This window comes from Nipponia nippon, unplaced genomic scaffold (genome assembly GCF_047370975.1).
Source record: "Nipponia nippon isolate SJK-2023a ecotype South Korea unplaced genomic scaffold, ASM4737097v1 scaffold_7, whole genome shotgun sequence".
Classification (NCBI taxonomy): Eukaryota; Metazoa; Chordata; class Aves; order Pelecaniformes; family Threskiornithidae; genus Nipponia; species Nipponia nippon.
The window spans coordinates 27,859,145-27,874,117 of NW_028262391.1; the positions used below are offsets into that span (position 1 = coordinate 27,859,145).

Here is a 14,973-nt window from a genome sequence, read left to right on the forward strand (position 1 = left end):
TTCTGTAAGCAAAGATACCCAGAGAAACATCAGAAACACTTGGAAAGCTTAGTCTAAAAAGATCTCAGCACTGTCATTTAGGGTCAGACACACCCCACCCACCCTCTTTCAGAATTGCACCAAATACCTGTATTTTCAGGAAAATGGACAGTTTTGAAGACATGCATATCATGCTCCAGCTGGAAGGAGCTGTGAAAGCTCACTTATAATCTGGGCACTTTTTAAGTGCCTATGTGCAAGGTGGATTTTGGAAATTGAAGCCCTCTCTATAGTTCCTGCACACTTGGAAGTTTGGCACCAAGTTGTCTTGAAACTTATTATCAAATGAAAAGCACTGAGGGCTGGACAGACAGTCTTGGCTTCTCTCTAAAGCAGACTCCCACCAAAACCCTTTTTCCTGGGAAAACCTACTCCTCGTTTGAGAGATACGAGGAATGCAGACTCCACAATGACACTATGCACTGGGGACAGGGAGAAGAAAATTAAATCTTCCTAGATTCTGACCTTTGTGCCATGAAGGATCTCTCTCTTTAGGAACTAGTGATGAGGAGGACAACAAAGGCTGTTGGAGTCTGCTTGGAGATGGGAAAGGGAGAGGGGGAGCATTCAGCTCTCACTGAACTGGTGAGAGGTAGTCCAATACCTGCTCCCAGGAATTAAGTAGTTAGCTGAAAAGTTCCCACCCTCTATTATATAGGACCCATTTAAACCACAAACAAACTGCCTACAGGAGCACCAGCAGGAAAGGAACAAGCTCAAAGGTGAAACAGCACATCAGGGCATATTTTGTTTGCTTAGGTGTTTTAGTTTCCTTTTTTTTTGTTTGTATTTAAATAAATGCTACATTTCTGCCAGGTTGAGCATCTTATTCCCCGCTGCAGCATCCAAAGCATGAAGAATCACTTAGCATATGTAATTTTTTTTTCCTGCACATTTTCCCATGTTTGTTTTATTCACCACCCCATCAAAAGTTTGGTTCTCTTACCTTAATAACTTCTGGAGCCTGCTGAATTGAAGCTGGAACAGAGTCTCTGGAAGCAGCCCCAGCACAGCTTTTTTGCCCTGCAAGGAGGGACTGTGAAGGAGTTGTTAAAGTTTCCTGAAGAATCTGCATTACTTCCCTCTCCTTGGACAAACTTCCCTTGCCTGTCTGGAATTCCACCAGTTCCTGGGCAAAGTCCTCAATGCTTTCCAGGATACGCAACAAGAGGGCTTTGTCATCCTCTTCCATTTTATGACCATTGGTTTCCATGATTTTTGACAAAGGGGAAGTGGGGTCAACGGGTTTACTTTTGGGTTCAAGAGCCAGAGGTAGTACCTGCCTACCTTGCCAGTCAAACACCTGCAAATGGGCAGGTTCATTCTCCTTTAGACAGGGTTCCCTCAAAGTACTCTCCATTTTCTGTGAGAAGGACTCCAAGTCCAGCAGCAGTTTATCTATCTCATCCTTGTCTATCTTACTGCACATCTGTTCTCCTTTGGAGACACCAGCTTGGGAACCATGCAATACAGAATCTGAAGCTAGTTTTAAAGGAGTAATTTTCTCAGAAGCATGGGAGAGCTCTACATCTCCCACTCTGGCACATTCTGCTTTAGCATCGGTAGTTAGATCTGAACAACCAACTAGCTGGTAGCTGCGCTCTAATCTCTCCCAGCCCCCTTTCTGCTCTGCCTTCTTTATTTTCCCTAACGTTCTTTCCCCATCAGACTCCTCCTCAATATACAGAGCCTCAGCAGAAGACATGCAGTCAGAAGGGCTTGTGGCTGGTAACTGAGGTAGAGCACAAGCATCTTTCACAGCTCTCACACTGTTCTCCTGTGGGACGCTGTGAAGGGAGTTTGAGGTAAAGCTCGCAGTATTTGTTTGGATGGACTGAGAGGTGCTTGTCACCTCGCACTGATCACCTGGTAGTCTGAGAGGAACTGCACTTGAAGATGGCAGCTGAATAATATCTTCATACCTAGGTGGCTGCTCATCTCCAAATACTGGGGGAAAGGGAGTTTGCTGCAAGCCATGAAAACAGTTAACTAGTTCTGCCAAGTCACTAGCTTCCTTGTGTCCTGGTGGCTTGAGCTCAAAGGGTAGCTTTTTCAGGTATGTAGAAAATCTTGTCATCAGATTCATATATATCATTTCTGAATTGGCCAGGGGATCATTGCTGTTCCCTCCACTAACACTGTCTGCAGACTTCTTTTTGATGCAATGTTTTATTATGTCTGTGCACTTTTTCAGATCCTCTGAGCACTTGAGCAAGATGTCTAAGCACACCTTAATATCTCCACCAGAAGAACCATCTAGCTTGTGTTTTTCCAAAATCTGAGTAATGAAATTTTCTTCAGAGAAGGAATGAGGAGAGAAGGGAACCATGGGATTCATGGCAACTTCTGCAGCATCATTGTTCTCCTGCCATTTCTCCACAGGTGTGGGACTCTGCAAAAAGCCACACGGAGGGCAGTTCTCATCATTGTTGAAGTGCCCATAAATCAAGTCAAAATCAAATGATCGTCTGCTGAATGATTCTGATCGAACTTTCCTTCCCTTTCTGTAGGCCACATGACTGGAAGAGTTTTTGAGCTTCTCAAAGGAGAATTCCTTTATTTTACCACTGGCAAGGTTTATTGCCTCACCAGTAATGTCTTTTAAACTGCTGGAGGCTTGCACTGAAGAGCCCTTTTTGATTCTTGGATTATTTGGAAGGATTTGCTGATAGTCCTCATTTCCAGGCAAGGCCAGTCCATTTTCAGGAACAGAAATTTTATGGTCTAGGTTGGCATCTTGGACACTGAGCTCTGCGCAGACACTGTGGTGGGCAACTATGCATGTAACTCCTTGCTTAAACACTTGGCAAGTCCCTGTGCAGTAATGCACAGTGTGCTGAAAGTGCTGGTCTATCACCACGCTGCTATAGCAGTTCACAGAAGTGACCATAAGCCTGTAGGTTGCTGCCATAGCACGGATCACACTTGGAAGTGAGGCTTTAAAATTCACCATGAACTTAACAGGAAAAAGTTCACCCCACACGCACTTTTCACAGCCACACCAGATTTAATAAAAAAAAACACAAAAAAACCAAAAAACAAAAACATTCAAATGTCAGTTGAAAACATTCAAACTACATGAGAAACTACTGTCTTGGAAAGCCCTAGTGAAGTCCAGAGTGGTATTAGCAGTACACTTAAAATTAGTGCAACTTGCATATGGTTTAACTTAAGGCAACTTGATTTTTGTACTCCATGCAGAAAGCTTTGATGATCAGAGATGCAGCATCAGCTGCTCCATTTCTAAGGATCCAGGTAGCTTCTCCAGCAGGCGTCATAAAATTCAGCCAGTTCTTAGGCAGAAGTGACAAGACAATGATTTTTGTTCGACCTTTCTTCTCTTTTTTTGGGTGGGTCAGTAAAACATAGATAATCAAGTAGCACGTACAGACAAAAAATCCACAGTATGCTTGTGAGATTCCCCTCTCACACTGGTAAGGCAGGTCCCTGCAACAGAAAAAAAGGTGAGAGTCTTTATAATTTCCATGTAACATGCAGCCTTGCCTACTACCAAACATATGGCACCAGATCGTAACAACCAACACACAGGCTTGTACAGAGTAAGAGTAGGCTGATATTTTTCCTTCACTCAGATCTACCATATAAGAACACTGCTGAGGAGCTAGCCTATATTTATACACAGACTGTCTGTGTGTTGCCATTTTAACAGCTCTATTTTAACCACTCATTAATTTTTTTCAGACTTGCTTTTTTTCCTCCCCAGACTGAACAAAACATTACCTTTAATTCTAATGGAGCAAAACATTTTGATCGTGTTGTGAATTTCTGACTTTCATTTTCCAGGACTCTAAAGATAAGGCAAAGAGCAGTAGAGAAAAGCACTTTCATGATTTCCAAGCTCTCTGGATTATAAAAAGCTGCAAACAGCCTGAAGCAAAGTAGATTAATGCCTCTAAGAATGCATGGCCTTTAATAAAGGCCACATTGGCTTCCATTAACCAAGGTCTCTGGGACCATGGCAAAATATTTTGAGGAGGAATAACTGTTTTTCATTTTTCTTGCAACCCGTAAGTAGCAGCATATTTTATTAAATAAGTCCGCTGGCGTAGACATCAAGAGCAGAAAGTAACATTTGTATAAAGGTTAAGCCTGTGAAAATTAGGAATTGAGTGTTTTACACTCAGCATAGCCATTTCCAGCTGCATTTCCTATCATCATGGTCAGAATTGCACCAGAAAAAAAAAAGGCTGCTTAACTTAGTTATGAAAAGATAGGAGATCCCAGATTTAAGGGTCTTAAATCTTAGACATTGTTTCATCTTTCTTGAATACTTCAATAACCAAATTAAAACACCTCAATGAAATTCTGAGCACCCTCTTTTCCTGTACAACCAGAAATCCATTTCACAAAACATGATTAAATCACAGCTAAGTCACACTGCAGCATGGGTTTCTTTTGTTTTCAAAGGTAAATATCTAGCACTGTGAAAGGCCAGACCTGCATCTGAGGAAAGGACTGCCTGCCCTCCATACATGTTACATCCCACCTATCTTAGGTCATAAGCCTGTACAAATGGCTCACACGAAAGGGAAGTACCTTAGAGTTTGGTGCTGTTGTAATTAAGGACTGGGGATAGCACAAGACTGATGAATGTTCACATTTTACATATTTTAAAGCCTTAATTTGAAATTGAGAAGCACTGATTTAATTGTATTCAATGGAACTTGTAATGTGCCAGGTCTGCTCATTGCAATTAGGTAGAATTGCACACTGTAAAGAAACCTTCCCGATTCGTTCTTTGGATTATATAAAGCATTGAAACGACTGCATTGAACATGAAGAACTGACTGCTCCAACTACCATGCTGGTATCTGTAACAGGCTGCCACCTGCCTATCAAATACCGCAGGCCAAGTTGCATGTTGTACCAGGGCCAGGACTTCTGTGCCTGTCCTGTACTGCTCCCCTCTACACCCACTGGCACTGCCCCAAAGCCCCATAGGCATGGGAGGGCCTTCCAGAGAGATGATCAGAGGTATGAGGTGTGCCCCAGCCACAGCAGTGAGTCAGGGTGCCAGGGGATAAAGGGCGTAAACAGAACCGTTTTTAAACCCCTGGGTGCTTATACCACCAGCCATAAGCCTAGGTAATAAGACTCCACACCCTCCAGTCACTGACTCTCAGGCTTCACTATCAGGTGTGCTAAATGCTCTGCTGAATCAGAGCCACAGTTAAAAAAAGTACTATTGGCTCCTCAACCTCTTCATCTTATAGGACTTAAGGGGCTTTGTTCAGACAAGAAACCCATGCTTCTATGCCTCCAAAAAGGCTAATCATCCACAGACTCCCTGAGAGTGCCTTCTGTCTAACACATCCAGGGTAAGAAGTCTGCTGCTTTTCTTCTGAGCCTTCATCAACTACAAACAAGCTTTCTGGCATTTCCTGAAATAAAAGTTAGATAATATTCAGAGAAAGTAGTGGTCTTCAGGACAACAGATTTGATGAAGAAATAATATTGCTTCCGAAAAAGCATGGGACTTTCTTTCTCAGAGCTCCTTCCTCCCTGTGTCATATACAGCAAAGAGAGACTGGTCTTCTTTTTACCACCAAAGAATAGTCTGGATTTATACCTAATTTGGGAAATAATTATATCTTGATTAAGTTATTCCTTAATTGGAGAAATAATGTATTAGACTCACTGTCATCTCCTATATGACTCCAAGTGTAATTTCCTCCCTACACATGTACCCCTTCCCCTGGACCTAAGTCAGTTTCTCCAATCCTTTAAGCCACCTTCAAACAACGAAGGTTTTTGGGTCTGTAAGATTATTCCACAAGGAGTTCTTCAATTAAAAGGTCTCCCAGATTCCCAACCTAAACTGACTCTTAAAGAGTTCGACTTGGTATTTCCACCTATGCCCAATAACAATGCTCTTCCCACCATCTCCGCTTCATACTTCCCGATAATTTTAGGTGCTTATGCCCTAAAACCATTGCTCAGTCATGTTACAAATAGTCAGCCCTTTCTGCTTCAGTACAAAGAAGGCCCTTCAGCCATGTTTGCCACATTCTCTAATCTCTTTCCAATATGTCTGTATTTCTCTGGTACTGTCACACCCAGGAATCGACATAATCCAGACACAAACTTTTCAAAGCTAACACAAGATTACTCCCTCCTGCCTCTGTCATCAGCACCTTTTACTGCTGTGTCAGGGAAGAAAGTAATCAAAGAATCAATGTAAAAAAACTTATATCCTCTTTTCAACCAGATTAACTAATGTCTTCTCAGTGATTATTTACTAGTTGCCTTATCATCACTGTCTGCAAAAACATGCTAAGGCTATTCAAGGTCCTGGAGTACTTGACTCCAGTTATGCAAGACAAAAAAAAAAGAAAATTGTATAGGCAGCACAAATGCATATAGATGCAGAGTAGAAACTATTTTTCTCATTTCTTCACTGGCTTGACTGAGGCAGCACATCCTCAGGTTGCAGCTTTATTTCAGTGATGCATCAAACATGACCCAGCACGTAAACCTAGTCAAGACAAAACCTAGAAGAGTATTCCTGTTATCAGATCTGGGAACCTGGTCTCAAGCGTAGCCTGAATGGGCTTTTGTTGTGATTTTCAGTTGATGACTAAAACCTACTATTTATGAACAGCAACAATGGAAAGACTGAACGCATTAAGAAACATTCATACTTCCTTCTTTTCAGCCTGCCATTTCATTCCAGTTGCGACTCTAGAACAGCCCCCAGTTCAGATATACTGTAGAAAGATTCTGCAATTAGGACTGCTGCCACAAAACCAACTCCAACCCTGAGGATACAGGATTGGCTTCACAATATAAACTATGAATGAATAGGGTTTCTTGTGTGATTGCAGAATAATGCTTTATGTCTTTCCTATCTGCAAGATGACATGAATCACTTTCCAAAGGAAAAAATTATTGCAGATACTAATGATATAAAAGGTTATTCTATAAGACACACAAGAAATTCTATTCATGCAAAGATTATGCTGGAGTTAAATAACTGAACAATGACAATCTGTTAAGATGGGGACTGTCAGCCAGCACTTGACTTACTTGCAAACTGAAGTCTAGAAAGCTACCGGACAGGCCTCTGCTGCCTCCGAAAGTCTCAAATTAGGCAAAAGTCTTCTTGAACTCCTACTTCCAGCACTAGAAACGGCATTATTAGTGATCAGAATTAGAAACCACCATAACGTGCAGTATGGAGTAAACCAGCCTTTTCTGCACCAGCACACAGCAAGCATGGGTGTCACTATGCAACTGTGCTCGTTTCTAGTGAAAGAGGTGGCAGGATAAACTCTCAAGTTTGGTATTCTTGCAAAAGACAGAAAGACAGACAGAACAACAGTTATGCCATTTGGACAGTCATCAATACAATTTCACAAGTATCATCCTAGCTATGTAATCAGATGTCAGGTCTTACCCTCTTAGAGGAGCTTGTGGTGCCAAAATGCAGCATGTAACTGCATCCTCTTATTTAGAAATGCTTGATTTTTGTTTACTGAACAAAGCAGATTTCGGAAGAAAGCTATATTGATTATAGAAGACAAAAGCAGGCAAATAACAAAGCAATGTTTTCTTGCAAAACACAACTTTCAGCCAATCTTTGGTACTTTGTCAAATAATAGGAAAAAACGAGTATTAATCTTCTATTCATAAATTCTTTAATTTTAAAACCCACTACAGAATGGTACTGTACCCTGAGATGTATCATTACTTATTACCTGGCTCAAGTCAGAATATGGTAAACTTTAAGAGTCAAACTACAAATGCACACTCTGAGGATGGAGATCGGAATAGATGAGGTGGCTCACTCAGTTGAGAGCTGTTCTGCAGTTTGTAAAGGAGCTGACACTGAGCCATGCTCCACAAAATCCAAAGGGTCTCTGATCACACAGCCAAGCGGTCGCTGCTCCAACGGCCCAGTCAGTCATTGCCAGAATCAACAGGGTTCACATGACCACTAGTAATGTTATACAGCGTTCTATACAGTCACTGAAAAATCTTTGAAAGTCTAGTATTAAAAACATCACCAGATGCTCTACGATAGAATCACATCAGCAGTAGCTGTGGTGAATTTTTGTAACAAATCCACTGCTGAATTCAGCAGAAATATTACAAAGAGCCATTTACATAAATTATTTTGAACCCCATCACAAAGGAACTGATTTACAGTTCGCTATCACTTGCACAATTTACCTTCCAAGATAGTTTGAACAGGAGACTAAGAAGAGTAACTTTTCCTTCTATACTGAAGAAGTTCAGAAGAAAAAAATCTAACCATCTGAGTTGCTCCTTTGTCCTGTATTTCTTATATATTTACAGCTTATAACATTTCGATGTCCTTAATGGCAGCATGTATAGTTAATCCAAAAGGACTTTTTTGTACATAGGACTTAGATGGGAACTACAGCTGTGGTAACTTTTCAATCCTCATGACCAGTGGGAATTTGACACACATGCATACATTTCAGCTATAGTAAAAGAAACCATTTACAATTGCACCCGTAAAGTTTTAGGATGAGAGGTACTTGTATCACATACATTGGCAAGGCATCTCAAGTTTAGTTTTAAGAGGTTTTAGCACCAAGCTATTTCATGCTTTAGAGACTGCAATGGACTGTGATGGCTACAAATCCTGACTTCCCTCATAACCCAGGTCAGAGGATCTGACCTAGTCAAACTGAGAACTCCTAGTTGAACCAGAGTACATTTCTTCAACAATTAATCTTGAGATGACAAGTTACATTAGATGCATCCCATCCATCAGGATTAAAACAATACAGGACCAACTGTACCCATCTCCAACAGTGGCTATAAGCCAATGCTCAAGGAATAGTATTAGAAAAAGATACATGGTATCTACTAGGAGTATTCTCCTGGCCTCCAACTGTTTTCAGCTCATGAGAACTGTGAAGCTGGATGTGGATTTTGCGTACTTCGTAACCTTCAAAGGATTTCCCTCACGTGTGCTTGGGATCCCCCAGATTCCACAGAAACTTTTTGCATCCAGAGCATCTCTTGACAAGACATTCTACCACCTACCACCCCTTTCAATTCTGTCACTCACCAGCTTCAGTATGTCAAGATCTTGCACTGAAACAGAGCACAAACAGTAACCCTGTATGCACATTGTCCACAGCATTCCTGAGTTTACAGAATTCCACGTCATTCCTCTGCCTTCTCTTTTCCAGGATTACTACTCCTCACTTACTCAGTTGTTCTTGTATAGAAGCCATTTTGCACCTTTGATCATTTCCACACCCCCTCATAGGCTTTTCTGGTTCAACTACATACTTCAAGATGCAGGAACCCAAACTGTGCACAACATCCAGAACAGATGAGCACCGCATTCAGAAATGAATTTTTGAACTGCCTTTCAAAAACTAGTATTATCACTGTATGTTCCCCTTCCAAGCCTCACTATTTTCAGATAATACATTCTCAAGTGTCTGCTCTCATAACCACCTGGGTTAATTCATACCTTCTGTCCCTCTTGCTGCCTGTCTTTCAAGAGGAAAGAACTACACTATTGTCCTTTGTTAGATGTGCAGGGACCTACTCATAGAACGCTCTATGCAAGAGGAAGGTATTCAGTCTTGGAGACCAAAGTTTTCATACAGTCTCAGAGGAAAGGTTAGGAGATAGGCAACAAGAATGATCCAAAGGTCTTGAACAGCTTGTCTGTGAGGAACGACTAAGCAGGACCAGGTGTTTTGAGACTGGAAGAGAGATTTCTACGAAATCATGAACGGCATGGAAAGGATAGATAGGGCCTGACTGCTCACCTTCTCCTTCAACACAAGAACTAGGTGCACTCAAGCAACGCTACCGGAAGCAGGTTAAAACAAGCACACATGCAGCAAATCTGTGAAACTTCTCACCAAAGGATGCCACGGACAAAGAAAGGTTCTAGGGAATCAAGGGGTCATGTTTTAACACTTCCTCTGTTAAAAGTTACCACCTTTTGCTTGGGCACCACTCAATGCCCTTTCATTCTTGCCATGTTCAGGTGACAAAATAAACAGGGAACAATTGCTTCATATTCCCAGGGCTGCAGATTGCTATCATAATCCCTCCTCTTATCCATCTTAACCCCAGGCTAAGCTCCAGCTTATTTGGTTATTCTTTTACAGAAGCTGCTTCAGTCATGCCCTTCTGTGTTTTTCCCTAATCCTTGGAGGGGCAAGAATGTCTGCCCCTAACTTTCAGGGGGGTATGTTATTCATTACACAAACATACCATGGATTTATACCATGGCATTCTGCTTTGCTCCCTCTCCCTTTCCTAAAGACCTCCGTCACTTCTATTTGCCTTTTTTTTTTTTTTCTTTTTTTACTATTGCTGAGAGTTTCACAGAGTTTTATCTGCATTACTTAAAAGACCTCTTTCCTGAATGGCACAGATTCTGAAGAGCTCATCACTGCATAGACAGTGAATTGTTTCTCCCTGGGCACACTATTTTATATCTACCAGTATCAAGTACCACTTGCCTACAACCAAATACTGTGAGAACCTTCTGCAACTCCAGTCACCTTTTGTTCCTGCTACCCTAATTTTGTGATTCTCAGCATATAGTGTCACTCAGCCTCTCTTCCAGATCATTTATAACTATGTTGAGCAACAGAAGCCTGAACACAGATCCCCCTGGGATTCCGCTAGTGATTACTCTTCACTAGAAAAACTGACAGTTCTTCCTACACTTTAACCAGGTATTAATTACTGAAAAAGCTACACTCCTACTCCACGGCAGTTCATTTCCTTTAAGGAGCATTAATAAAGAACTTTGTTAAACTCCCTCTGAAAATCTAGAAACATCAGAATGCTTGCTTGTTTGCCTCTTGTGCCTTCTTGTTGAATAGCTGCAGACAGCCTAACTTTACCAGCTGAAGCTGGACTTCAGCATTTTTGCAGTGAACCATGAAGGTCACCGCAATGGGAGCACTTATCAAGGCAGGCTTCCAAGTAGACATGACCTTGAGAATCACCATCTGTGACAGGATGATAAGTACTGCTTTGCAGTCAGTATGGATTCGTAAAAGTTTACTTCTCCATTAAGAGATCTGTTTCAGTAGATTCATCCTAAAAATATAAAAAAGTCCCCCAATACTAACTTAAATACAACCTCTCCATGTTTACAGCAGCAACATAAAGCAAACCCAACACTCAAAGATTTGGGCTGGTATCAATAGTCTACACTGCTTTTTAAAAATAAACCTGGCACTAGACGCTAACCTATTGTTCTAAGATACTGACTTGTGGTTAATGAATGCAGTATTATTCAGTGTGATTCTTCAGGTTAAGTCACAGTGTTATCTAATACTCTAGTGCTGCTATGCCCTTCAGAAACATTGGTATACAAGGCCTTTGAGCACAAGTGTACTAGAAACTGTTGTGGAGAACCAATGTATGGGACTTGCAAACCTTGTCATTATGGGTATCAACTGGGGAGGAGGATAGTTAATAATATCAAGAAAGATTTCACCCCTTTCAGCTTTCCTCAACTTTCCCTTTGCACAGAGACTTGGAACTAAAACTGACCAGACAGGAATTTGTGTCCCATGAGACTGGTTTCCAGTTATACAGATGAGACAGCAAGAGAGTAAAAGCTCACACAATTTTTCCATAACACCAATCTGTTAAGTATAAATAATTTGCCAACTAATTATTGTTCCAGCCCCATGTCTGTACAGAACTATAATTTAACCTTAGCTCATTTAGCAGGCCCCCAATACATTAAAACACACATTGAAGCTTAGCAAGGCATGAGTTAAAAAAAAAAAAAATCGTAGGAAGAGTAAACCTAACTGAGTTTTGCCATGCTAACAGAAAATAAGATGACCAACCAGAAAACACTGGAGGTGAACAAGATTCAAAAGCACGTAATTAACAAGGCGCAGGGCAGAGGTCATAAAGAGCTTAAGTAATGTGTCTCTTGGCTGTTTATAACCTTATATGGAAAAAGATAAATTCATATTAGCAAGATAGATTTATTTTCCTTGGAATTGATTAATTTAGTATTAACAGTATCCAATTACTTTACACAAATTAAAGTGATTTTATTAAAGTGTTAAGATAACAAAGGAAGAGTTGTGTCCAAGATGGCATTCCCTCAGTCATTAACCTTTGTTGACGCTGAGGTTACAATCTACAGATTCCCCAAAACCATCTTGGAGACTTACTTGCAAGTTGGGTAAAGTTTCTCCTGTAGCAGACTAGCTGTCTGCTAGTGATCTGCAGGGTAAAATAAATTTTTCATTTAAAAAAAAAAGTTTCTTTATTTGCTATTCATTCATTAGCCATCTATTCAGAGCTCATACGTTCCTCATTGCTGTCCTATCTCACTTCTTCATGTCTTATCTGTATCGCACTACCTCTTTATTCACTTATTTCCTCATGTGGTCAAGATTTTTGGTAAAGTTTTCTTTGTCTAAGGTGACAGCCCATTTCTCCAGGGTAGTCTCCGTTCCCAGCCAGAGTACTATAGCTCTTCCATAGATCAGCAATGAGAACAGTGAAATGCCAAGCTGGGGAGAAATGCTCCGATTCAGTGCTGCACGCCCATCCTCTCCTCTGAGGCATAATCACAGGAATAAAAAGCCAGCAGTCATTTCCACCAGTCATACCTTCCACAAGCCCATTCCTGCCAGCCTCCATCTCACACTCTGAAGAGGAGCAGCTGTTGAAACGTAACAAATTACACCAAAAGGTGCAGCATGTCCTAGCGTTCAAGAAGTTTGGCACTGCTACAGCTTTTACTGCTTATGACTTGGATAAGCCACACCAGCGACACAGATCAGTGTGATCAGAGCAACACATAATTTAAGGGAGCATAACTTTTCTATCCCTTTTCCTCTACCAAGGAAAATTAAGGGTGTTTCAGCCTGACATCCCAGTAAGACAGAGGAAGTAATTTCCCCTATATCTTTACTAACCCAGGGAGCTTTACAAAACAAAGAACTTCCATTCAGTTCTCTTTTTCCCTGTGTATTTAAAAGAAGCAGATTAAAAAGACAAGTGATATGCACAAGAAACAGAAAAGCAGATAAATGTAACGATTGCCTTACTCTAATTTGAGTGAACAGCAGTGTTCACATTCATGAATCTGAACATTCATTAAACTGAATAGTCATTTTTAACAAGCTTGCTTGTTACACATGTGACCTCAGGTATTGCTTACTGCATACTACGCATCCACTATTCTCCAATCAGAATTATTAATTTCTCCATCAGTATAGTATTTATATACTACTTAAACATTAACTTTTATTCCAGTATTATCCTCATTTTACCCTGCAAGAATTGTGGCAAAGAGAATACATCAGTTTTTGGTGCTCAAGACCTGATTTTCCAAAGTATGTGACATTATAGAGTGTTTCATATCACAGCATCTGCTCAGTTGCAACTGCCCTTACAGTTGTACATCAGAAATTCTGCAAATCAGATCCAGGAACATAGGCAGTAGATTAAATGTAACAGTGAGGTCTGGTGGAAGAAGCTTCTCCTGTAACACACATGAAACCAGTTCTTTAAGACAGCACTTAACTACCTTAATTACAAATGACAAAATTCCCTGCCTCCCACAGTTCTACTTTGCTGTCCGGTTTCTGCCAGAACTGGAGCACAAGATCCAAGCTCTACTTCAGTCTTCAGAAAGTTCAGTTCTGTGTAACAGGAGATAACCTAGTCTTATGGGGGAAGAAGAACATGCAATCATTTAAGTAAAAACAGTATTGGAAAACATTTAGTCAAAGGAAGTGAAGCAAGACTGCACAGCAACCCCTGTACTGGACCAAGATATACCAAATTCAGAGTTACTGTTTAAAGTAATGTTTTCTGTGTAATTCAAAGGGAAGAGGTGTCTGCAGGAAGGACAGAGAAAGGTCCTGACAAAAAAACAAAACAAAAACAAACAAAAAACCACCACAAAAAAGGGAAAACACAAAGTCCACTGTGCAGCACCATATTTATACCTCCAGGGCTACTAGCAGTGAGTGCTAGACCACAGGGCTCCACTACAGAGATTTCTGAACTGCCTGAGCCACAATATTCATCACCTGCTCCACAGGCTGCAGCTGAAGGAGATGAAATAGATGCTTTACCAGTGAATCTCTGCAGTATTTGGCAGTCACACATCGGTCAGCTTTAACTTGAGGCACTTTGCCCAGAGCTACCTTTAGTGCTGCACCTCTGTGCAAATTATGAGTACAAAATAATATGATGCATGACCATGATTGCAAAGGTCTAGTAGTGGAAGCTGGCTATGTGCCATCAGGGAACTTCAACTTTTTTTATTTTATGTGAAGTCAAATGTAAATCAGTCTCATCTGATACACAATGTTACTGTTTCCAGATACATAAATACTGAAAAAAAACCCAAACTACTGTCTCTTGCTTCAACTTCTCAGAACCCAGCAGACATTAAATACATAATTTTACAAAACTGAGAGAAGTCTGCTAGTACTGACAATCTGCTCAAAGTTCTCATGAAAATAACTTCCCCCTACATAACCTGTGAGAGCAGACCTAGCAAGCTTGAGAGATTCACAAGAAATAATCAAGAGGCAGCTATTTTAAGTAAATGCCTGGAAAATTTATTTCCTGAAGCACGCATCAGATCACATAAGGTAAAGCCATGAGACCACCACCAAGAAAAATGTGCCTAGCCTTTCAGGCAGCACTTCAATAGCAAACAGCTTGGGGATGACCTGCCTCTTCTCTTGAATTCTTCCCTTGCACTGCCAGCCTACCTTTACAGGAAAGATGGGGGCACACAACAGCACGTCTTCCAGGGCTTCCTTCTTTAGTGTGAAGAACAGAGGTAATAAAATTTGTCCCGAGCTTAAAAATATTTACATTACTTGAGACCAGCGCAGTCTGATGACCTTCAGAGAGAATTACTCCAGCAGGAACACGTCCTTCAGTAAATCATTCCAATAG

General features: G+C 40.9%; 1 protein-coding gene across 5 annotated transcripts in view; it reads right to left on the reverse strand.

Moving 5' to 3' along the window:
- Positions 1 to 14,973, reverse strand: part of PPP2R3A (protein phosphatase 2 regulatory subunit B''alpha) — a 68,012-nt gene that overhangs the window by 49,133 nt on the left and 3,906 nt on the right. For 4 of the 5 annotated variants that reach the window (XM_087738551.1, XM_087738548.1, XM_087738550.1 and 1 more), the window contains exon 2: positions 986 to 3,486. In XM_087738551.1, coding sequence (XP_087594677.1) covers positions 986 to 2,992 — 2,007 coding nt within the window. In that variant the 5' untranslated portion in view covers positions 2,993 to 3,486. Of the gene's footprint in view, positions 1 to 985; positions 3,487 to 14,783; positions 14,952 to 14,973 lie in introns of all 5 variants that reach the window. The other variant, XM_087738549.1, reaches the window with a different exon arrangement.